This window comes from Protopterus annectens, chromosome 1.part1 (assembly GCF_019279795.1).
Source record: "Protopterus annectens isolate FY-2018-M chromosome 1.part1, PAN1.0, whole genome shotgun sequence".
Classification (NCBI taxonomy): Eukaryota; Metazoa; Chordata; order Ceratodontiformes; family Protopteridae; genus Protopterus; species Protopterus annectens.
The window spans coordinates 209,886,699-209,911,170 of NC_056726.1; the positions used below are offsets into that span (position 1 = coordinate 209,886,699).

General features: G+C 46.2%; 1 protein-coding gene across 4 annotated transcripts in view; it reads left to right on the plus strand.

The window, feature by feature from the left end:
* LOC122804314 (hydroxymethylglutaryl-CoA synthase, cytoplasmic-like) overlaps positions 1–24,472 on the plus strand; it is a 270,709-nt gene that overhangs the window by 128,948 nt on the left and 117,289 nt on the right. For all 4 annotated transcript variants that reach the window (XM_044074109.1, XM_044074124.1, XM_044074114.1 and 1 more), the window contains exon 7: positions 15,681–15,787. In XM_044074109.1, coding sequence (XP_043930044.1) covers positions 15,681–15,787 — 107 coding nt within the window. The remainder of the gene's footprint in view (positions 1–15,680; positions 15,788–24,472) is intronic.

The following is a 24,472-nucleotide window of genomic DNA, read 5'->3' on the forward strand; positions in this document are numbered from 1 at the left end:
TAAACAAAGACATTGAGCCACCAGACACTGGACCCTACCCAATTCGGCTTTAAGGGCAGATCTTGCCTCTTAAACCTAGTTGATTTCTTTGAAACTGTTACCAAAGCCATAGATGAGGGCAAGGTAGTCCACACAGCCTACCTGGACCTCGCAAAAGCCTTCGACACAATACCCCACTCGGGCATCATAAATAAGCTTACCAGCTTAAATATCAACCCCTATATCACAAGATGGGTTGCAAACTGGCTCAGAGATGGAACCCACATGGTCAGAATAGCAGGTGCCATGTCCGAATCCAAACCAGTGGCGTCCCACAGGGCTCAGTTCTGGGACCTCTCTTGTTCGGTATATACTTCTTTGAGGTTCCGGCTAACACAGGGGGATTATGGCTGACAAAGTTTGCAGATGACTGCAAACTGGGGGCCATAATCGAATCTCCAGCTGACACAAGCATCCTCCAAAAGGGTCTCACAGAGACGGATGCTTGGTGCCAGAGCCATGGCCTCAAGCTAAATGCTAAAAAGTGCATAGTCATCCCCTTTGGGAAAAACAAGGTGCCCACAAATTACCACATAGGTGGTAGTCCATTAAGTACGGAAGAAGGAATTAGAGATTTGGGGACCAACGTAGATAGTAATCTCTCCTTTGATAATCACGTTGCCAAAGTGGTTAGAAGGACCTTCTATATAGCCCACCTTATCACGAAAGGGTTTGCATCTAGATCAAGAGAGGTCATTGTGCCCCTCTACTCGTCACTCATCAGGCCCATAATTGAATACAATGCCCCTTTTGGGATGTACCTTACCCGACACCTGCAGCAACTGGAGAGACCCAAAACGTACCTCACCAAGAGGATCATGGGCTACAAACAGATGTCCTATGCAGCTCGACTAAAGAACTCCAGCTCTACTCAGTTGCTTACCGCCCACTCAGAGGCGATCTATGCCTGACGTACAAAGCCATGTCAAACCCAGAATTAAAGGACATGCTCCACCTCAAAAAATCCAAGTCCCTTAGAGCTACACGCTCCAGGGACCTAAACCTCAGCACAAAAATAAATAGGACATGCTGGAGGGACAGATTCATTTCCCAGAGGCTCCCCTCAAATAGAATCCCAATTCATGTTAGACATAGCCCCTCGCTGACCCTCTTCAAGCGAAATTTGGACGCATGGATGGGAAATCGCAAATTCACCCCTGGGATCTCTCCTGTGTCCCTGCTAGAGGCACAGTAAACTAATCTTAAAAGGGTACCTTCTGTGACCTACTTTACAGAGGCACAGTAGGCTAATCTAATAGGGAGGCGTAAGCCAAATACACTCTGGCTAGGCTTATAAATGCCCTAGGGCAGATAGCCTAGTATCTACCTATAAACCTATGAACACCAGTCACTCATGTTGGTAATGACTAGGTCTAGGATATTGTTGCCCCTGGTGGGGGTATGGATAATTTGATCCAGGGCATTGGAATGTATGAATTCCAGAAAGCGTTGAGTGAAGGAGTTGGTACATGTGTAGTTTACCTAGTTAATGGTAGGGTAGTTGAAATCACCCATTTATTAGGGTGTTTGGTTGAACCCTAATATTTTCCAGCGCATCAAGAAAAGAGGTGTAGGAATCCTGGGGCATGGTGGGGGATCTGTAGCAAGCTACAGTTTGGATTACAGTTTTGCCCAGAGTTAGTTGCACTTGAATAACCTCAGATGCATTATGCTGCACAACTAGCCTGGAGGTGTGGATATCCTTAATGAACATGGACACCTCCACCTTTGGTGTTCTGGTCCAGGTTAGATGGCCGAAAAGTTTTGTATGAGTTATAGCCTGGTAATGCATGGGGTGCTCTCTAGAGCCTTGAACCAGGTCTCAGTCACTGCACAGATATTGATGTTCTCCATTTTAAGGAGTGCATCGAGTGAGTGCATTTTGAGATTGACTTCTAGCATTGAGTAGCATTACCCTCCGATTTTGCTTGCCTAAAAAAAGGAACTATAGGGGCGGCAAGACCCTTAGCCAGTATCTGGAGTCCCAAGGGCGACAGGTGCAGGCCATCTCTGGCAAAGCATCATGGTCTGTCAACCATGTCATCCCAGGCAGACGGATACTGGATCCCCTTAGAATGACACCAGAAGCTTAGCAAATTGTTGAAGTCCATAATTTTGTCCTTGTACTGCAGTATCATTCTGGGCGATGGCAGGATGCTACTCAGGGCTAGGGTCATACCTGCCTGGGCTGCAAGATCTGAGAACTCTTCCATGTTTCTTTTCATGTAGTCCAGGGAGGTAAATCTCGGGTCATTCACACCATCATGGGCAATGACAGAGTCATATTTGTTCTTGTTGTGGAGTGACCTGAGTGCATGGGTTATATGGTGGATCCTGGCACCCGACAGGCAGCTGAGTAACTTTCTCCTTGTTTAGCCTGGTGAGTGCGACATCAGTGTGCCTGACTACAGAGTCACCTCTGACTAGCGGGTTGGGTACGTTGTTTTGCCTTATGGGCTGTGGTTTATTGGCACACGTCTGTGGGCTGTGTCATTTGGGCTGTGTTGGGGGGGGGGGGGGAGGTTGCTTGTGTTTCTGCTTTGGCGGTCTCCCTGTTACTTGAGCAGATTATTATTGAGAGCCTCTGCGAATATTTTTGTGTTTCTTTGTGTGAATTTTGTTGGTGTAGGTTTAGTGGGACTATGAGTGTGGTGCAAGTGTTTACCTGCTCCTCTTGACTGCCAAGTTCAGTCTTGGCTGAAGAGAGCTTTACCTCCAGTTTGGCTAGATAAGTGCAACTCTCACAGGTTGTGGTGTTGGGTAGTAGGAGGAGAGGGTTGTCTGTGTACGTGAGGCAATTGCTACATTGCCCCAAGATGCCCAGATTCGTCAGATAGACAGGAGAGAGCACTGGGAGCTGACCCTTGGACATGCCTGAATAAAAAACTACTTTCCTCTAGACAGTGAGGAAAGTGAATAGAATAGCTGTTTTTCTCTAAGCAAGTGAGGAAAGTAAGTACAAAAACTGTTTTTTTTTTTTTTTTTCTCTAGGTAAAGAGGAAGGTTGAGTGCTGTAGTAATTAGTAGCTTTAGTGCTAACAACAAGTTCTGAACAAGTGCTGAGCATGAATAAGCAAATTCAAGTGCTAAAACTAAGAATCTCTACCTGGATCTTGTGGTAGATAGGCTACCTAGTGTTTACCACTCCCACTGATAAGCTATAATGCTTCCCTCCAACACAAAGGCTTGGGGGGGGGGGGGCTCAGAAGCTTACATAAAGTCCTGGATACAGCACATCTGTATATGGATTAGACTAGTTACAGGAAAGTTCACCAACTCGGCTGTTGTAAGACTTGATGACTGTCAGTCTGTAGAGACTTGGGTCAGCATGTAACCCAGTTTTATCTGGAGTTTTCAAAGGCATGTAACATGTCTGACTGTACTCTATTGTTTAAATGCGCACAGAACTAGTGGTGGTAGCAGTAAAACAATGAGGTGGTTTGAGAGCTAACTACCCCGTCATACTGAATCTGCAGTGTAGCAAAGTTCTGGCATATTTCACTATACCATACTAATAGAGATACTACAGGGATCTTTATTGGGTCCCTCGTTTTTTCTATTTACTCTAAAATGAAGCTTTCCCCAGGTAGCTGTATATTAGTAAGCATATGATTCCACTTTGCCTGCTTCAATCAGTAAATGGGTTTAATACACTGCACAGACATGTACTGAGTATAAATATATTTATGTATTCAGATCATGGTATCACAGTGAGTAAAAGCTAGCACACATATTTTCCTGATAGCAGGAACTTCAAGAAATTATGCCCTGTCATGGACCCATTATGGGCAGCCTTCTGATTAGATTCATTCTTACCATAGTAATGGCTTGTTGTTTTTTCACCCATGCTTAATTCACATTTCACTTAAGTTTATCTTTCAAAACAAGATTGAAACCGAATGTATCAAAAGTCTTTCGGCTTTTCCCGGTTAGGGGTCACCACAGTGGAACTCTGGTCCACTCATATAGCATTAAAGTTTAATGCAGAGCGACTTTCTTGGAGAGGAAGCAAAAATAGCTTTTATCTTAAACCTGCACTGGAGTGTACAAGCAGACCTTTTATTAACAAATGTTAGCGCTTTTGTTCCGAATAAAGGAGTAACTTCAGAAAGAAGAGATTAGTGTTATTTATTTCTGAAGAAGTTCCTCCTTTATTCGGAATGAAAGTGCTAAAATTTGTTAATAAAAGGTCTGCTTGTACACTCTGGTGCAGTGTTTTTTTATTAGTTTTCCATTACGCGGTTTGTGGTTTTATTTATTTGGTTGATGTTATGTAGTCCTTTCTCGCCGTAATTCTTGCTGGATGGGTTTGGAGCCGATACTAAAGCTTGAGTTTTTACTGGCTCGAGGCTAGCCACTATCCCATGGTGTCTCATGGCAAATCCCTAGATCTTGTTTGCCTCTAAAGCTTTGAGGTTGTGTCTTACTGACTCGTTGGCCAAGTAAAACTATTTTTTTTGCTATATTTAGTCTTTTCCTACTTTTTTCATATATATATATATATATATATATATATATATATATATATATATATATATATATATATATATATATATATATTTAGATTGTTTTTGAAAGTTCTTCAACCCCAACCCCCCCCCCCCTTAGGACTGTACGGCCTATTTAAGTTAGAGGGCCTTCGTGTCCATTAAGTTAGAGGTCCTTTCCTCCCTGTGTGTGTGACTGTTCAAAAAAAAAAAAACCTTAGTATTATCTAATTTGTCTTCCAATTCTTGAAATGCCTAACGATAAGGAACATAAGGATCATCGCCCTTCAGGGTTCAAAAAGTGTGATAGGTGTGCGCAGAAAATGTCTCTTACAGACAGCCACACCAGTTGCGTGTATTGCCTTGGTGAAGCCCATTTGCAGGAACCCTGCACTTTTTTTGTCATGCATTTAGCACTAGAGTTTTAAATGAGAGAAAGAGGAAACTCGTTTACAGAGGTCTCATGACCAGTTCCTTCCAGGAACAGCTGGAACTTGGTCAGGCAGCTCCAAAATCCTCAAGAGAAAATCATCATCGGCCTCGGCTTTGGAGCCAACAAAAAAGACTAAAGCGTCGGTGCCAAGAAGTTCCGGTTCCGACTCGGCTTCATCTATTTCGATGCCGTTGATTTCATCGGTGGTTCCGAGACCATCTTCGGTGCCTGACATCGAGACTATCTCCCACATTGAGATCTCCTATTTTGGAGAAAAGGCGGTCTCCTTCTGTTTCCACCAGATCCTCCAGGACCCTATCAGATGAGGACATCGAGAGAGTGGTGAAGTTGCTTTCGGATCCAGCTCTGGGAAGAAAATTGGCCCCTCCAGACCCAAAGGTCTCGGAGCTGACTCCCTTACTGACAACTGTTCCTCCTCCGACTGCTTCACTCTTGGAGCCTATTACTTCAGGTTCCTCTGTCTTGGACCCTTCGGCTCCGAGGATTCAACCTGTTTCCTCGGAGCCAATTACTCTATCCTCGATGGCTCAGTCTGGAGTTGAGGGTTCTGGGAGCCGACACTCTAGTATCAACTCCGAGGGGGATGGTCACCTTGGTTTCTTCCCTCTCGGAGCCTCGGCTTGACTCATCTCTGCTCCCACTTCTGATTCGGAGCTGTTCACCCTTGCTAGGAGTCGACCATCCACCCCCTCGGAGCGAAGGTGTTCTTCAGAGCGGGGGGGGGGGGGCTTTCGTAGCTATAGAGAAGGCTTTATCCTCTGCCGAAGCCATTCCATTGGAACCTGTCCCCCACCAGCAGCAGGCAGCAACCTCTTCACCCCTGCCACCACCACAGTGTAGGGAACCAGAGACCCAAGTAGGAGGTGCCCCCTCTTCAGAGACCTCCCCAGATTATCCCACTGGAGAGCTCCCTCTGAAGAGGCTGTGTAAGAAGAAACATGTAGACTCACCTGAGTCTGTCACATCAGACACTGATTTTAAGGAATCCGAAGAGTCCCCTAGATGCCTCTGAGGATGTCTTTTTCTGACATCCTAGAAATCCTTAGACAGATGGGTGATTGGAAGACCTCTAATTCTACTGAGGATGAATCCGTGTATCTTGAGGCCTTTGGTTCCCGACCTTCCACCTGGGTGATGCTGCCTTATGACCAACTTTTGGGGGTCGTGTTGTGGAAAGCATGGACCTCTCTGGATTCAGTGGAAGCTGTCCCGAGGAGGCCAAATAAGTTTGACAGCATCTGAGGACAAGTCTTTCCTGTTCCAGTTGATGCTATGGTGGTAGCAGCGGCCACCAAGAAGTCTTCTAATATCCATCCTCCTAACAAGGAGTTCAAGACGATAGATAGGTACAGGAAGCGTACTTTATTTTCAGTGGCATTTACACTAAGATCCCTGAATTACCTGACTTTCCCTCTTCAGAGGGATCTCCTGAAAGAGTTAGAAGACGTCCTCCAGGGTTCATTAGCTCCAGGTTCCATGGATAAGGTTTCTACGCAGCTCTCCACCCTCACTTCCATAGCCAACTCCTCCATGAGGCTGATCTCGTATGTGGCAGATGGAGCGAGTAGGGCAGCCGCAGCAGGAATATCCCTCAGGAGACATTCGTGGATGCGTCTTTGTAATTTTACGGAATCCTTCAAGTCTTCCTTCACCAGCGTCCCCTTTGATGGTTCATCTCTTTTTGGACCCCAAGTGAAAGACTTTTGACTAGGTGCGAGCAGGAAGTGAAAACCTTATCTGCCATCGGAGTCTGTTTCTCTCTCCCATCCAGACCCTACACCAAGGGTAATACAGGAGGGAAAATGTGGTTCCGCAAATCCCAAAAAGGTTTCCCTCCGGCACAAGGTCAACCATCCCCCAGAGGCAGAGGGGGAGGATATAATGGAAGACGCCGCCCTCACGACAGAGGAGGTCCGCAACATCAGGGAGACTGAGAAGCTTTCTCTAATTGTCCCTTCCATCGACCCTGAAGGGTTGCCCGACTGTCCGTCTCTGGTGGCATTCAGGGGTCATCTATTGCTGTACCCAAGCGCCTGGCTAACTATCACTGAAGATCGTTGGGTACACACGATAATATCCAGAGGTTACCTGATTCGCTTTATTTCCGAACCCCTTACAGACCGGTCTCTACCAGACATACCACCCATCCAACTAGACCGTGCGACATCAGAGGTCATCCCGTTGCTGCAAAAAAGAGTCATCTAAGAAGTCCCCGCAGAGCAAGTAGGATCCAGAACTTACTCTCGATTTTTTAGTTCCAAAAAAGATGGGACTGGAGATCAATTCTAGATCTCAGCAGGCTCAACAAGCATGTAACGAAATCGAAGTTCCGAATGGTCACTCTGCAGTCGATATTTCCCTTTATCGGGAGACAACTGGATGTGCTCAATCGATCTCCAGGATGCGTACTACCACATCAAAATGGACAGGCACTCCAGGAGACACTTGCGCTTCCGGCTGGGAGCCAGTCCTTTTCAGTTCAGAACACTGCCCTTTGGCCTCACTACAGCCCCCAGAATGTTTACCAAATGCATGGCAGTGGTAACGGCTCACCTGAGACATCAAGGATTCCAGGTGTTTCCGTACCTAGATGACTGTCTCCTCACTGCTACCACCAAGCATCAACTCGTAAGGACCTGGGATGAGACTCTATCCTTGTGCGCCAGTCTAGACATCACTGTCAACCTACAAAAGTCAGTCTTATTTCCCTCGCAGCACAGTGTATATTTAGGCTCAGAAATAGAGACAACCACCATGTCAGTAAGGCTAACATAGGAAAGAGTGGAGTCTCTACACAGTCAGGTCAGATCCTTGCTAAACCGAGTTTAGGCCAGAGTAGTCCAAGTCCTAGGGACTATGGAGTCTGCCATCCTATTAGTTCCTCTTGCTCGCCTACACATGAGGATTCTCCAGTGGCTGCTATTTGTACAATGGTCGATGCAAGACCTTCCATTGTTATACCAGATATTGATAACAAACGCATGTAGAAAGGATCTGACATGGTGGTTACACACAAAACTTATTCTAGGTCGTCCACTTGTTCCTCCCCAAAAGAAAGCAGTTTTGACCACGGATGCATCCCAGATAGGGTGGGGGGACATTATCTGGGAATGACAGTCCAAGGTACTTGGCAGAACCACGAGAACCACTTGCCCATCAATGTTCTGGAGATGAGAGCGGTGCTGTATGCATTGCAAGCACTTCACAGCTCCCTTCCCACCGGGACGATTGCGATTCAGACAAACATGTCTGTCATGTGGTACATAAACAAAGGGGGAACCAAGTCTTACCCGCTTTGGCGAGAGGCCTTAAGAGTTTGGAAATGGGCGATGGATACTAAACGCTTCCTGATAGCAACGCATATCCCGGGGAAATCCAGTGTAATAGCTGACAAACTCAGCTGAGCAATTATGATGCCTCACAAGTGGTCCCTGAATCCAGTGGTTGCGAAAGATCTTTCACAGATGGGGCCAGCCTTGCTACGATCTATTTGCCACTCACTTGAACACCAAAAGCAGCAGCTACTTTGCCCTCATTCCCCATCCGGGGGTGTCACCCAGGGATGCTCTAGTTCACGATTGGCCCCCGGGAGTTCTTTGCATTTCCTCCTTTTCCACTCATCTCCAAAGTAATACAAAAAGCAAGACAGTTGAGGAGTTCCTTGATCCTCATTGCTCCTTACTGGCCTCGACAAGTTTGGTTTCCCTTCCTGTGGCCCTACCTCTTGGAGGAACCATGGATTCTGGACCCATCTCCAGATCTGATTCATCAATTGGGACAGTTCCACCCCTCCATCCAAACCCTCAAATTGACTGCTCCAGTTCCACGAATAGCCAGGTATATTCCTCTATCCCCTGCAGTCAAACACATTTTAATTTCATCCTGTAAACCTTCCACTCAGAAACAATATTCCAGCAAATGGAAAAGGTTTTTCCTTTGGGCTACGACTCTGGGCATAGATCCATATACGGCTCCTTTAGAATCTATTTTATCCTTCCTAACGGCAATTTTTCATGAAGGAGCGGCAGCTGCTACAGTTAGAGTTCAGTTAGCTGCTATTTCCAATTTCCACTTTGGTTTCATGGGATATCCAATCATGCAGCACTCCTTGTGTAAAACTTTCTTAAAAGAAGTTCTTCTTCTCAGGCCTGCAATAAAACAACCATTAGAATCCTGGGATTTAAACTTAGTCCTCTCATCTTTGATGTCTGCACCCTTTGAGCCATCCTCATTGTCAGACCTAAAATTGTTATCATGGAAAACATTATTCTTAGTAGCCATAACATCTGCTAGGAGAGTTTCAGAACTGCAAGCTCTAACTATTCAACCTCCTTACATTATTTTTCACAAGGATAGTCTCTCTCAGGACAAACCCTTCCTTTCTTCCCAAAGTACACTCTGAGCACAGTCTGAATACTACCATTGAGCTACGTGTGTTTTTTCCAAACTACTCTACGTCAGGAGTATAGACTACACCAGTTAGATATTCACAGAATACTCAAGATGTCCTTCAAGGATGCATCTGCAGTCCTAACAAATGGGTTGTCCTGCCTCAGGCAGCCCTTCGGTCGGCCGGATTCCAAAGTCTGGGTCTGGCCTCGGCTGATGTCGCACTTCACCCGACGTCATAGCTGCTGTCAATTGGGTATAAAGGCATCAGCCGACGCCATTTTCCCCAGTCTTTCTTGCCGCGTGGCGCCCGAAGCAGAAGTTGTTCGCAAGTGCCGGTCGGTCAGAACCAGAGATTACTACTACCGAAGACTTCTAAAAAGCTAAGTACCCCGTTGGGGACTCTTTCTTGCCTCAGCCGATATCAGAAAAAGTGAATAACTGTTTAACTTGTGGGAAACAAATACCTCATAAGGATTTCCACTCTTACTGCCTTCCTTGCTTAGGCCCAGACCACGACGTAGCAGCTTGTCTAGCCTGTGCTTCCTTCAACCGACGGACACTTAGACGTCGGTCGGAGTTTGCAGAGGAGTTTTTCGGCTCCGCTTTTGCTTACAACATGCCGTCAGACTCCGACTTCACAATTAGCTAAAAAGCGTAAGGAAAAGGACAGACACTCACGGTCCGCGGTTTCGGCCGAAACCGCGGTTAAGCCAGCCGCGAGTGTCTCGGTTTCGGCTGAAACAGAGTCCTCGGTTCTTCCTTCGGCCGAAAGCATGCCTCCTACAACCGAGGCTTCATCCAGCATGGCTGAATCTGCTACTGAATTTCCACCTGCTCTTGCAGGTTCTCAGGATTTATCAGATACTATTCCCTTAGACATATCTACTCCTGCACGTGGAGCTGCTAGGCCCCCTGCATCCATGTCAATTAAGGCTTTTTCTAGGGCTAAAGCAGCTAAATCTTTTAAGGCCGTGCCTGCTAAAACCCCCTCACACAGGCCTAGCTCTAGTACTCAAATGCTTAGCCTGGCAGAGGATCTCATTTCTTTGATCAGGGGATCCCAACCTCACCCTGACAGGGCCTCTCATCGCCCTCCGGAGAAGAGGCCTAGAGCAGAGCCCCCTGAGCCAGTTTCTACAGATTATTCCTCTGATGACTCAGAAAACTCAAATCCTCCAGAAGGCCCTTATTCTCCATATGAGGACTCTGACGCAGAAGACTCCATTCCTTCTGCCTCTCCTCCTGAGGAATTTTCTTTTGGGGAAACCTTGCATGCTATGAGAGAACAATTTCAATGGCAGGGCCAGGATTTTTCAGATTCTAGGAAAAGGCTTAGGACCTTTTTACATTAGCCACAGCATAGGCCTTTAGCCATTCCTCCAGTACTTACAGTTGTGGATGATGCATTTAATGATGCTTGTACTGCCCCTGACTCTCTTCCCCGGCCCCTGCTAAGCCCGACAGATACTACAGGGTTCCGGACACACATTATCACTTGTATAAGGCTCCTATTGCAGATCCTGAAACTATTTCGCAGGGCCCCAAAGCTGTAGCAGCTGCCTCTGCCAAAAACCCCCTCCCCTCTGAAAGAGAATCTAGGGCATTAGAGAGATGGGGTAAAAAAGTTTATACTTCTGCTACTCTTTCGGCTAGGGCCTTAAACTGTCAATTCCACATGATTCAGTATCAGGAATTTTTGTTAGATCAGCTAACTAAAAAACTGTCCTCTCCTGAACCTTTAGACCGTAAGTCCCTTCAGGATTTGGTACATAACACTCAGCAGGTCAGTAATCCTTCCTTAAAATGCGGCTATGATGCACTGGAGGCTTCCTTTAGATCAGCTATGACTGGTACAGTGATCAGAAGGCATGCATGGTTAAAAGAGCAATCCTTACCAGACCATGTAAAGTCAAAGCTCCTAGATGCTCCCATGGAAAAACACAGTTTGTTTGGCTCCCCTGCACAGCAAGTGTTAAAGAAGGTGGAAGAAAAGGCAAAATCTGTCCAAACAGTCAAGGATTTCTTACAGGTCCAGCCTCCGAGGTTTAGTAGGAATTGGCCTTCTAAGAATTGGTCCTTTCCAGACACCACCAGAGCACAGAGAGGCAGAAATAGGCGCCCAAGAGGCAGAGGTCAATCTAGAGGTGCCTACAGGGGACGTCAGTGGCAGCCTAACAACCAGAGAAGTACTGCCACAGATCCAGCCACTACCACTTCCACAGGACAATCACAGTGACTTGGCTCTGATACCGCCTACCAGGGAACAACTAGAAGCACCCTTAGGTGGAAAGCTAGCCTTATTTTCAGTAAACTGGCATTACATTACAGGAGACAAATGGATTTTACAGACAATAGACAAAGGTTACAGGTTTCACTTCCATACTCTACCAAGGAAGAGAGGAATGCCAAACCTACCACCAAACCAAAAGACAAACGCTCTAGAACAAATAGACCACTTACTAAGGATGAGAGCTATAGAAAAGGTACCATCTATGGAACAAGGACAAGGATTTTATTCCAGACTTTTCCTGGTACCAAGAAAGGAAAACCAATGGAGACCTATTCTCGACCTGTCCGCTCTGAACACATATCTCATTGTTCCAAAATTCAAGATGCTGGCACAGGCAAGGCTGATACCATCCCAAAGGATAACTTTCTTGGGTGCAGAACTGGACACATCAAACCAAATGGCATTCCTCACAGCAGAAAAGCAAAAGCAACTACCACTCTATTTCATGGCATTAACAACGCAGAACCAGCTTACAGCAAGGAAAGTCCTGCAAGCCCTGGGTTACATGGCATCCTGCATAATATTGATTCCACATGCCAGACTACATATGAGGAAGTTGCAATGGTACCTAAGGAATTTATGGTCTCAGCACAAGCACAGCCTAGAAGCCCAAATTCCAATAATTCCATGCCTGAAGCAAGAATTCCAGTGGTGGGCTCAGGCCTGTCAATTGAACAAAGGACTGCCGTTCCACAGTCCTCACCCAAGCCAGACTATCACCATGGACGCCTCAGACCTCGGTTGGGGGGCACACATGGTGGACAAGTGCATACAAGGCTTATGGACACAGGACCAGCTGAACCTACACATAAATCAAAAAGAGATGCTGGCAGTAAAGCAGGCAATTCAGACATTCAGACAGTTTCTTCAACAGGGTCATTTGCTGATAAGGACGGACAACACCACAGTTATGTGGTATATCAACAAACAGGGAGGCACACATTCATATCCTCTATGCCGGATGGCAATGGACCTCTGGAATGTGGCCCTGAACCTCAACATTCAGCTCCAGGCCATATTTGTGCCAGGAAAAGAAAATATACTAGCAGACATCTTAAGCAGAACTACCACGGATGCCCACGAATGGATGCTGCATCCAGACATCTTCAAATCCATTACAAAGAAATGGGGACTACCAGAAATAGACCTGTTCGCATCCCCACACAAACACCAATTGAAAAAATTCTGCACAAGGACATACCACCCACTTGCTTGGAAGGTGGACTCCTTATCCTTCAGTTGGGAAAACCTGACAGCATATGCATTCCCACCTCTTCCTTTGATGCACAAAGTGCTACTGGAGATCAAAGAAGATCACCCAAGGATCATCCTGATAGCTCCAGACTGGCCGAGGCAGCATTGGTACCCGCTACTGAGGAGTATGTCTCGGGAACACGCATGGCCTCTACCCCTAGTTCCTTTACTGCTGACACAGAACAACTTCAAAATCCTGCATCCAAACTTGAAAACACTGCAGCTAGCTGCTTGGAACATTACATAAAACAAAATAACCCAGATTTATCTCAAAGTGTTAAAGACATTATCCTGGAGGCTCGCAGACCCTCAACAAGGAAAACTTATTCAGCAAAATGGAAAAGATACCTCATTTGGAGTGCAGCAAAAGGAGAAAATGTATCATTGGCAAACATAGCTAACATCCTGGAATATTTAGCAGAGCTTTTCCACAATGGCCTGTCTTACTCCTCCATTAAGATTCATGCATCAGCAATTTCAGCAGAATACAACATGGATCCTCCAGTCTTCTCTCATCCTCTACTCAGGCAGTTTCTGAGAGGAATTAAAAATGTAAAGCCACCAAGGAAGCCACCTTTGCCTACATGGGACCTGAACTTTGTGTTAGAAAAGTTAACACTTCCCCCTTTTGAACTAGCAGCAACAGCAGAATTACAGTTCTTATCTTGGAAAACTGCTTTCCTGCTTGCAATCACTTCAGCAAGAAGGGTTTCTGAATTACAGGCATTAATGGCAGTACAGCCCTTCCTTATCTTCCATCAGGATAGTGTCCATGAGAACTAATCCTACTGTTATGCCAAAGGTGGTCTCCAGGGTATCATTAAACCAAGCAATCCACCTACCAACATTCTTCCCCAACCCACAGAACAGTGGGGAAAGACTACTGCATACCTTGGATGTGCACAGGCAATTGCGCTACTACCTGGACAGAACAAAGAACAATAGAAAAACTGATCAGCTTCTGGTAGCATATGCAACAGGAATGGAAGGAAAAGCAATTTCAAAACAGACAATCTCAAAATGGATAGGAAATTGCATTAGATTTTGTTACTCTTTTCATGGAAAGACAACTCCAGAAAACATCAAACCTCACTCCACAAGGGCTACAGCCACTACTACAGCTTTTTTACGAGGGGTGGCTACCAAAGACATTTTAGAGGCTGCTACTTGGAGCTCCGTGCATACATTTGCCAAGCATTATAATCTAACTTTATACTCCAGATCCCGAGCAGGTTTTGCCACTGCTGTTTTGCAAGGGATCTTAACTACACCATAAACTTCTTAGTACCTCCTCCCCCAGTTTGGCTATGGTATTCTACCCATTTGTTAGGACTGCAGATGCATTCTTGAAGGACATAGTACAGTTTTGTACCTACCATAAATGTAGATGTCCGAGAGGTATGCATCTGCAGTCAGGATTACCCACCCTCCTTCCCCTCTGTGGTACTCCTAGGGTATTTGCCCATCTTGTAGCTAGCTGGGGGAATCTATTATGGTGTATTTGTTTGTATATATGTATATACCTGTTTATTTTTATTTGCTCTCTACTGTTTGGAATCATTTGCATTTATCCAAATTTAGCCTTCCTAGAGGGCACCTGGCATCTGGGGCAAGAAATACTGAGGAAAATGGCGTCGGCTGATGCCTTTATACCCAATTGACAGCAGCTATGACGTCGGGTGAAGTGCGACATCAGCCGAGGCCAGACCCAGACTTTGGAATCCGGCCGACCGAAGGGCTGCCTGAGGCAGGACAACCCATTTGTTAGGACTGCAGATGCATACCTCTCGGACATCTACATTTATGGTAGGTACAAAAACTGTACTTTTTATCTACATAGGACTAAAGAATTCAGAAAATCAAATCAACTTTTTTTCCTTTTCTGACAAAAAGAAAGGCTTGCCTGTTTCTAAGTTTCTAAGATTACTCTTTCAAAATGGCTTTCGGATTGCATATCTTTTGCTTATCAACAAGCTGGTAGACAATTGCCTGTCAAAGTTAAAGGTCACTCTACTAGGGCTGTAGCTACTTCATGTGCCTTTAGATCTAGGCTCCCAATTGATACTGTTTGTGCAGCAGCTACTTGGGCAAGACCACATACGTTTGTCACTCATTACAAATTGGATTTGGCCTCCCAGGACAGATCTTCCTTTGGGTCCACTGTGCTGAAGAGTCTCTTCGCTTGAGCCACCCAGGTTATAGGTGCTAGGGACGCTGTCCCATCCAGCAAGAATTATGGAGAGATAGGACTACATAACATAAAGAAGTTATGTACTTACCATAAAGTTCCATGTTTATAGTCAATCTTGCCTATATTCTTGCATCCCTCCCTCCATCCCCCTTCCTGTTTCTGGGAGATCTGGTGGACTATTGTTGTGCTGCCTGACATTGTTTTGTTGTCCACCTGGAATGGATTATATTTCTAAATCCTTTGCTGTATTTATACAGCTCTTGTATTGCTCTTACCTGATAGGCATTTATTGCTTTCTTGCAAACTAGATCTGGGGATTTGCTGTGAGGCACCATGGGATAGGGGTTAGCCTCGAGCCAGTAAAAGCTGTCTAGCTTTAGTATCGGCCGAGTCTGAGTCTAATATCGGCTCCGAACCCATCCAGCAAGAATATAGGTGAGATGGACTACAAACATGGAACGTTATTGTAAGTACATAACATTTTCTTTTTTTTATTTTAAAGCAATTAAATTTCTTTGTCTCTGTTAATATGTATGAAGTAATATGATCTGTTTATTAATCTTTGTTTTACAGGTATTCTCCACAGCAGCTAGCTGGCCAGAGGATAGGTGTTTTTTCATATGGATCTGGTTTTGCTGCTACTCTCTACTCAATAAAAGTAACGCAGGATGCAACTCCAGGTAAGTTAAGAAATATGACCCTTTGACTTCCACGTACTTTGAGAATTTATGACTTCTATATTGTGCTAGAAGACATATTTTTCCATCACATCTATAATTTTCATTATAACCATTGCAATAACTGCAACATAAAGCAGTATATTCTGTGAAAGGAAGCACTTGAGGTGTGTGTGTGTGTGTGTGTGTGTGTGTGTGTGTGTGTGTGTATGGCCAGCCTTAGGCATAGGCGTACTAGGCGACCGCCTGGGGCACCATACAGGCCGGCCTCATAAAGGGCGTGTTATCAATTTATTTTAATTAATACAAAGTTTGCACACTTCTTGGCGCTACAACCAGAGGGTGGAGATTGGGAGGCGAGCACCCTCCCACTTACAGCTGCAGGTTAGCCAGAAAACATAAAAAAATGTTAACTTTGTGTTGCAAGAGTCTTCTCCTTTAAGGGGAAACTTGCGTGTGTCATAACGCCAACGTCATCCAAATGCATTTTGCAGTTCCGCTCAGAATCTAACCCAGCAGTTCAAGAGAACAGTTAAGTCTGTCTCTCCACGTGTGGCTGTTTGGCTTAAGAAGGCAAGTGTATGTGTGTCTCTGTGTAATTTAAACTGCTCATTTTTGTATGAGAGAGAATGTGTGTGGATTTGTATGTATGGGTATGGAATTTAAATTCGCTGTTCTGTTTGTATGAGATATAAAGTGTGTGTTACTGTGTGAGAGTAGGTGTGTATGGAATTTAAACTAGCCATTCGTTCCTTTGAAAGAGACTGTCTTTGTGCTGCTGTGCAAGAGAGTCGATGTGTGTACGTATGTGTGTTGCTTTGTAAGAGAGCCACTGTATGCATGTGCTGCTAATGCTGTGGCAGAACAGAGAGAAGGTAGGTGTGTGTGTGCATAATTTAAACTAGTGGTTTTGCGGATTTCTGTATGAGAGAAGTGTGTGTCTGTGTGTTGTATGAGAGCAGAGTTGGAGTGTGTGGAATTTAAACTAGTCGTTAGTTGCTGTATGAAAGAGAAGGTGTATTGTGTGTGTGTGCGTAGTGTGTGTGTCATACCTGGTACCTCTCAACCTCTTAGAGCATGAAATCTGGACAGAACCATAAATAAGTGGGATAAAGGCTCTAAAATAGGGACACTTTTTAAATATTGCTCTTAAAAACTTATAAAGTTGATATAATAGCAGGTTTTGCATTGGTGCTGAATTTTCTGAAGGGTATGAAGTCTGAAACTCAAGTCACTGCCATTATTTTCTAACTTTAATGTTGAAAGATTTACCAGTAATTTGCCAGAAAACCAAAACAGACCAAAAATATGAGGTCCCTCACAAGTGTCCAGATTTAGCATTATAGTTTGCCTGTTTCTCATAATTTGTGTTTTTCTGGAAAATCAGGGAGGACTGAAGTCACTAAACACTGCAAGGCATGAAGGCATGTGTTAATTTCAGCTCCGTAAGTGTATCAATATCTAGTCTGTATACGCCTCACGTTTTATTGTGCCTATAACATTTGCCACGTGCTGTGCTTTTAAAGGGTAGTCAAAAATTTTACAACACAATACTTCCAGTAAACTAATAGTTTTTTTTTTTTTTTTTTTTTTTTTTTTTTTTTTTTTTTTTTTGTGTGTGTGTTCTAGCAACTTTCTAAGTTAAAAAGAACAATGCTTAAAACTATTCCTATTTTTGTTTTGGCCATTGCATCCACATTATTAGAGGCTTTATCCAGATTTTTGCACTAAGAGGTTGAGAGGTATGCATAACCTCTCAACTGTCCAGATTTTTGCCTCATTTTTGGCCTATTCCTCATAAAATGTATGGTTTTCTGGCAAATCACTGAGGATTGAAATAACTAAATGTCATATATTTGAGTTTCAACCTTCATTTCCTTCAGGAAATGCATGCTAAGACAAATGCTGTTCTAAGTTTTTAAGAGCAATACTTTAATTTGTCCTTCTTCAGGCCTGTGTCCCCCCATGGTTTTAGGCTTTGTCCAGCTTTCTTGTGCTAAGAGGTTTAGAAGTATGCAGGCATGGTATGTAATGCCTTAGTTGCCGATTTATTTGGTGCATTTTAAAGGGGAATAGGGGTTCTGCATTCCTGAGTGTCCTCTTTTGTATAAGATACCTAGTTGTCTGTTTCTCAGTCATTCCATATTGCAATATTACCAGCTTACCAGTTTTTTAATGTAGAGTAGGCAATTACTTCAAGGGCAGCACGCACTGAATTTGTAGATGAAGCACTGAAATGTAAAGTTGTTTGGCAGTAACAGCCTCTTCAATATTTACAAATCTCTTTAATGTAGAAGTATTCTGATACTTCTGCTTAGATTGTGCTTATTGATTTTATACTGGTGATTGCAATGACAGAAGTTTGAGTGGCCTTTTAGCATTAAAATGTTCTGAAATGGGCAGATGTCCTTCATGGATGCATCTGCAGTCATAACAAATGGGTTGTCCTGTCGTCAGGCAGCCCCTCGGTCGGCCGGATTCCAAAGTCTGGGTCCGGCTTCGGCTGATGTCGCACTTCACCCGACGTCATCTCTGCTGGTCTTCGGGTATAAAGGCACCAGCCGACGCCATTTTCCTCAGTCTTTCTTGCCGTGGCGAAGCAGAAGCTGTTCGCAAGTGCCGGTCGGTCAGATCCAGAGATTACTACTACCGAATACTACTTGAAGACTTCTAAAAGCTAAGTACCCGTTGGGGACTCTTTCTTGCCTCAGCCGATGTCAGAAAAAGTCAATAACTGTTTAACTTGTGGGAAACAAATACCTCATAAAGATTTCCACTCTTACTGTTTGCCTTGCTTAGGCCCAGACCACGACGTAGCAGCCTGTTCGCCTGTGCTTCCTTCAACCGACGAACGCTTAGGCGTCGGTCGGAGTTTGCTGAACAGTTTTTCGGCTCAGATTTTGCGTACATTATGCTGTCGGATCCTCCGACTACCCAAATTGTTAAACGCAAAGAAAAAGACCGACACTCGCGGTCCGCGGTTTCGGCCGAAACCACGGTTAAGCAAGCGAGTGTCGGTTTCGCGAAACCGAGAAAACTGGTCAATCTTCAGCCGAATCCTTGACTACTACTGAGGCCCCTGCTACCTTACCTGAATCAGCCTCAGAAATTTTGCCTACAACTGTGGTAGTGATTTATCAGACACCATCCCTTTGGATGTCTCTACCCCAGCACGTGGTGCTGCTAGGCCTCCTGCAGCCATGTCTATTAAGGCCTTTGCCAGGGCTAAAGCAGCCAAATCTGCTAAATCAGTGCCTGTTAAACCCCCCTCACTCAGGCCCACTTCTAGTTCACAAATGCTTACTCTGGCAGAAGATTTAATATCCTTAATTAGGGGATCCCAATCTCACCCAGACAGGGCCTCTCAGCCCCCAGAAAAGAGATCTAGAGCAGAGCCCCCCCGAGCCTGTGTCCTCTGATTCTGCGGATGACTCAGACATTACAGACCAGCCAGAGACTCCTTTTTCCAATTGTGAAGATTCCGATGCTGAAGAATCCATTCCAGCTGCCTCTCCACCAGAGGAATTCTCCTTTGGGGAAACCTTACATGCCATGAGAGAACAATTCCAATGGCAGGGACAAGATTTCTCAGATTCAAGAAAAAGGCTTAGGACTTTTCTGCACTTACCACAACATAGGCCCTTAGCTATACCTCCTGATGTTATGTGATCCTATCTCGCCTACATTCTGACTGATGGGTTCGGAGCCGATCCCTCGGCTCCGACTCGGCACGCTTATGCCAAAGAGCGAAGTCTCTAATTGGCTGAGCTTACTATATCCCAGGATGCACCACTACCAGTCCCCCAGATCTCGTTTGCCGCTAACCTGCGAAGACGTGGTCTCGAGCTGGCTGGGCTGAGTAGTTATTTAACTAACTTTTCTGTCAGTTTTTTTGCTGTTTTTGCCTCAAAAGCTGTTTTAACGGCTATTCTCATTGTTGTGTGATTGGTTGGATTGTTGAAGACCTTTGTTGTGTGATTGGGTTGAGTTTGATAGGCCCCCTTCATCTAGGGCCTTCCCGGTCGGTCAACCCTCCTATAACTTACCTATAGAGCAAAAGGCTTTAAATATCTTTGTAGCTCTGTTTGTTCTTACAAGGTTTTGAAAGTTACCTGTCATTGGCGCCTTTTAGCCATAACTGTTAGCCATATACTTAAGGGGTTTAGTCAGTAACTCAGTAAATTGTGTTTTCCTGTCAGATTACTGAAATTCTCTTCATAATGTCTCAGAACCCTAGGCCTTCGGGCTTTAAAAAATGTCAAATGTAGTTTCAAAATGTCCATCACGGACGATCACTCGCTCTGTGTGTATTGTTTAGGTGCAAAACACTTACAGGAGTCATGCAGCGTATGTCATGCTTTTTCCTCAAGGGTCCTCCAGGAGAGGAAAAATAAATTGATTCTTAAGGGGTTAATTAAACCTTCCTTTGAAGAAGCCTTGGCATCCTCTCCTTCCCCGGCTAAAAAGAAAAGGGCGTCGGTTCCGACCGCTAAGAAACATAGGCAGGCCTCTCCTTCGGCTCCAAGGACTTCGGAGCCGAGGTCGGAACGGTCTGCCTCGATGCCACCAGTATCGACTCCTCTGGCTTCGAGCCGATGGCTGGGGCATCGAGAGGCGGGTCACCTCGGCTCCACTGGTCTCGGAGCGGCAAGGGTCGCCCGCTCAGACACTTCCTCCTTGGCGAAGTCCACCTCGGCACCGATGGAATCTGGTGTGTGTATTCCTTGGCGCCGATACTCATCGCGTCACCTCGGCCGGTCCCCTAGCCCTTTGGGGCCGTTGGAGAGGCCGTCTCGAACCCGTTCTGTTTCCTCTCGGTCTTGAGGATGTCGGATTCTGATATAGACAGGGTGCTCCAAAGACTGTTCCAGTCCCCAGTCTTCCAAAATTTGTTTGGTTCCGACCCAGTTGGCTTCGAACAGATGACCCTGGCACCCCATTGCCATTCCTCCTCCGACTGCTTGGCCCGTCGAGCAGGTGCTGTTGGAGCCGGTGGAGATCTTAGGGTCGGCTCCGACACTTACTCCAACCCGGCCGGGTCCGAGTTTGGTCTGGACTTCTTGGCTGGACCCGGGTGATGTTTGGGACCTATGCTTCGGTTCCGAGCCTCCCCTCGGTGCTTGGCTGCGGGACTTCCGTCGGCTATCACGGCTCGGGGACGGACACTCCCAGGATTCTGGGGTCCGGCTTTCAGAGCCATGAGGAGTGCCTTGGCCAAGTCCTCTTCGCCATCTCTCCGGCTTTACCAGCACCTTCCTGGGCGTGGAGACTGGGTCTTTGGCAGTTACCCTGTCTGTAGCCAGCGGAGCCGGGGCCTGAGGTTACCCCATTGGGGTTCCCCTCCTCCTGAGGGTTCTTCGAGTTGTCTTGGAGGAACCCCAAGGAAGAGATCGTGCAAGAGGAAGCACGTGGACTCCCGAGTCTATTACATCAGACACTGATCTGGATGATGCAGAGGGTCCCAGTCGTCCTCGGATGATGTCTCATTTGCAGACATCTTAGAGATCCTCAAACAACGAGGCGGCTGGATATCCAAACCCCCTCTGCTGACGAGTCAGTGCTCCTCAAGGCCTTTGGGGCTCAGCCCTCTGCCTCCTGGGTGTCTCCGCCCTTCGTCGTGCTTCTGGATTTAGTTTGTCGAAGGGCGGGAACACCCAGATACCGTGGAACCAGTCCCTTCTCGTCCAAATAAATTTTTGTCTGCTCCCCCCGAGAAGGAGTTCCTCACTAAAGGCGTGGCTGTAGATGCCATGGTGGTGGCATCTGCTACACAACAGGACGTGGCAGAGGCTTCAACGTCCGTCCATCCTCCTAATAAGGAGTCTAGGAGTATGGGCAGGTACGGGAAGCGCACCCTGACTTCAGCGGCCTTTACTTTAAGGTCTCTGAATTATTTGGCACATTTTACCAGGCTTCAGAGGGATCTGGTCAAGGAGTTGTCAGATTCCCTCTCGGGTAACCTACCTGAGCAGCTAGCCCAGTCGGTTAGCTCTCAGTTGGCTATCCTTACGTCAATTTCTAACTCGTCCATGAGGCTCATTTCCTATGCGGCCGGAAGGCGGTAGAGCGGCAGGCACAGGCGTGGCTCTCGTGAACAAGCCTGGCTCCGCTTGTGTCAGTTCGGAGGCCTTCAAGTCTTCCTTCGACGCTCCCTTTGATGGGTCCTCATTGTTTGGACCCAAGGTTAAAGACACCCTTACCGCTGTGAGCAAGAGGAAAAACTTTATCTGCCGTAGGTGCCCGTTATTCCACTCCCTTCGGCCTTACCCCAAGGCTAAAGGAGGGGAAAATGTGGTTCCATAAATCTCGCAAGTTTTTCTCCCAACAGCAGGAAGATTCCCTTCCAGAGGCAGAGGACGGGAAATTTTTCAGGGAGCCGTCCCAGAGGCGGCAGAGGGCCCCAATTCTGGAGACCGCGAGTCCTTTCGTGGCTCTTCAGCCTCCCACACGTCATGAGGGATTGCCCGGCTGTGCTGCTCGAGCCAGTTGGGTGTCGTTTGCCAAGCACCTAAAAGCCTGGGAGTCAATCACTCAGGACAGATGGGTGCTTCGATCATTGGCGGAGGTTACACCATCCCATTCACATACTCGCCCCCACCGTCCAAAAGAATCCCGGACCCACCACCCAGTCAAAGGGAAATGGCAGCCGCAGAAGCTTTAAAGCTGCTAGAAAAAGGAGTCATCCAACCGGTCCCCACAGACCAGATCGGATCAGGAAATTACTCCAGGTTCTTTAGTGCCAAAAAAGACAGGGGACCTGAGACCAATATTGGATCTCAGCAGACTGAACCAATCCGTCACGAAATCCAAATTCCGAATGGTCACGTTACAATCCATTCTCCCATTGTTGGAGAAGGATGTTTGGATGTGCTCCATAGACCTCAAGGACACCTATTATCATATACCGATACATCAGGCGTCCAGAAGGTATCTGCGCTTCAGCCTGGGAGACAGTCATTACCAATTTTGCGCTCTGCCCTTTGGTCTCACCACAGCCCCCAGGGTGTTCACCAAGTGTTTGACAGTAGTGACGGCTCACCTGAGAAGTCTTGGATTCCAAGTGTTTCCCTATCTGGACGACTGGCTCCTGACTGCCACCACCAGGCATCTACTAATGGACAACCTCAAAGCCACCATCTCCCTGGGTATTACCCTGGGGATTACATTCAATTGGTCAAAGTCTGTCTTGCTGCCCTCTCAGCATAAGGTTCATAGGAGCAGAGATAGACTCAAGATTGATGCGTCTTTCTTCCTGCGAAAGGATCCAAACTTTACAGGGCCAAGTTCAAGCTCTGATCTCGAGATCCAAAGCCCCAGCCAGGATGGTTCTACAAGTTTTAGGCTCAATGTCTGCCACGGTTCTTTTAGTTCCTCTGGCAAGATTGCACATGAGGATTCTTCAGTGGCTATTGTCAACTCAATGGTCCTTTCAGGATCTTCCCCTCAATCATCACATCATGATTACGGAAATATGCAAACGGGACCTTCGCTGGTGGCTTCAGACATCCAATCTGAATCAAGGAAGCCCTTTGTTATTCCTCTCCAGTGGTTACCCTGACGACAGATGCCTCCCAGATAGGGTGGGGGGCATTGTCTGGGCAGGCTAGTTCAGGGCTCCTGGCTTCCAGACTAAGCTCTTCTCCACATCAACGTGTTGGAGATGAGGGCTGTACTTCTATCCCTACAGGCCTTACACAAGTTTCTTCCTCAGGGCATCATCGCCATCCACACAGACAACATGTCGGTGGTCTGGTATCTGAACAAACAAGGAGGGACCAGATCGTACCCCTTTGCAGAGAGGCCATGAGAGTGTGGGAATGGGCTGTAGCTACCAACCGCTTCTTGGTAGCGACCCACATCCCGGAAGGCCAAGTGTATTGGCAGACATATGGAGCAGGACAATTCTCTCTTCCCACGAGTGGTCTCTAAACCAAACAGTAGCAGCCCACGTTTTCAGGCGATGGGGACGCCGTGCTGCGACCTATTTGCAACTCCACTAAACACCAAGTGCCAAAGGTTCTTCTCCTTGATCCCACATCAGGGAGTACCAGCTATGGATGCTCTAGCACAACCTTGGCCAACAGGGCTACTTTATGCCTTTCCTCCGATTCCACTTCTCTCCAAAGTCATTCAAAAGCTTCTCAATTGGGGTCCAATTATACTGATTGCCCCATACTGGCCTCGTCAGGTATGGTTTCCTTACCTGAAGAAGCATGCGGTGGACGATCCGTGGACTTTAGACCTAATTCCAGACCTGCTAACTCATCAGTCGGGACATCAGCATCAGTCCCTTGATCTTTGAAATTGACAGCTTGGCTCCTCCACTTCCGACTTTAGTCAGAAGTCACACACTAGACCGGAAGTTGTTCACATTTTATCTTCGCCCACAAACCCACCACTAACAAATTGTACCTCAGTAAGTGGAAGAGGTTTGCTATCTGGGCTCAACTCAAGGGCTTAGACCCTATCACTGCTCCTATCCCAGAGGTTTTGAAATTCTTAACATCCCTGTTTAATCAAGGATCTTCTGTCTCTACTATTAAAGTCCAACTAGCGGCTATCTCTAAATTCCACAAATCCATGGATCCTCCATTGATGAGCAGCAGACTATGCAAAACTTTCATTAAAGGTGCGGGCCTATTAAGACCCCCAATATTTCATCCTGCGCCTCCGTGGGATCTTGATTTG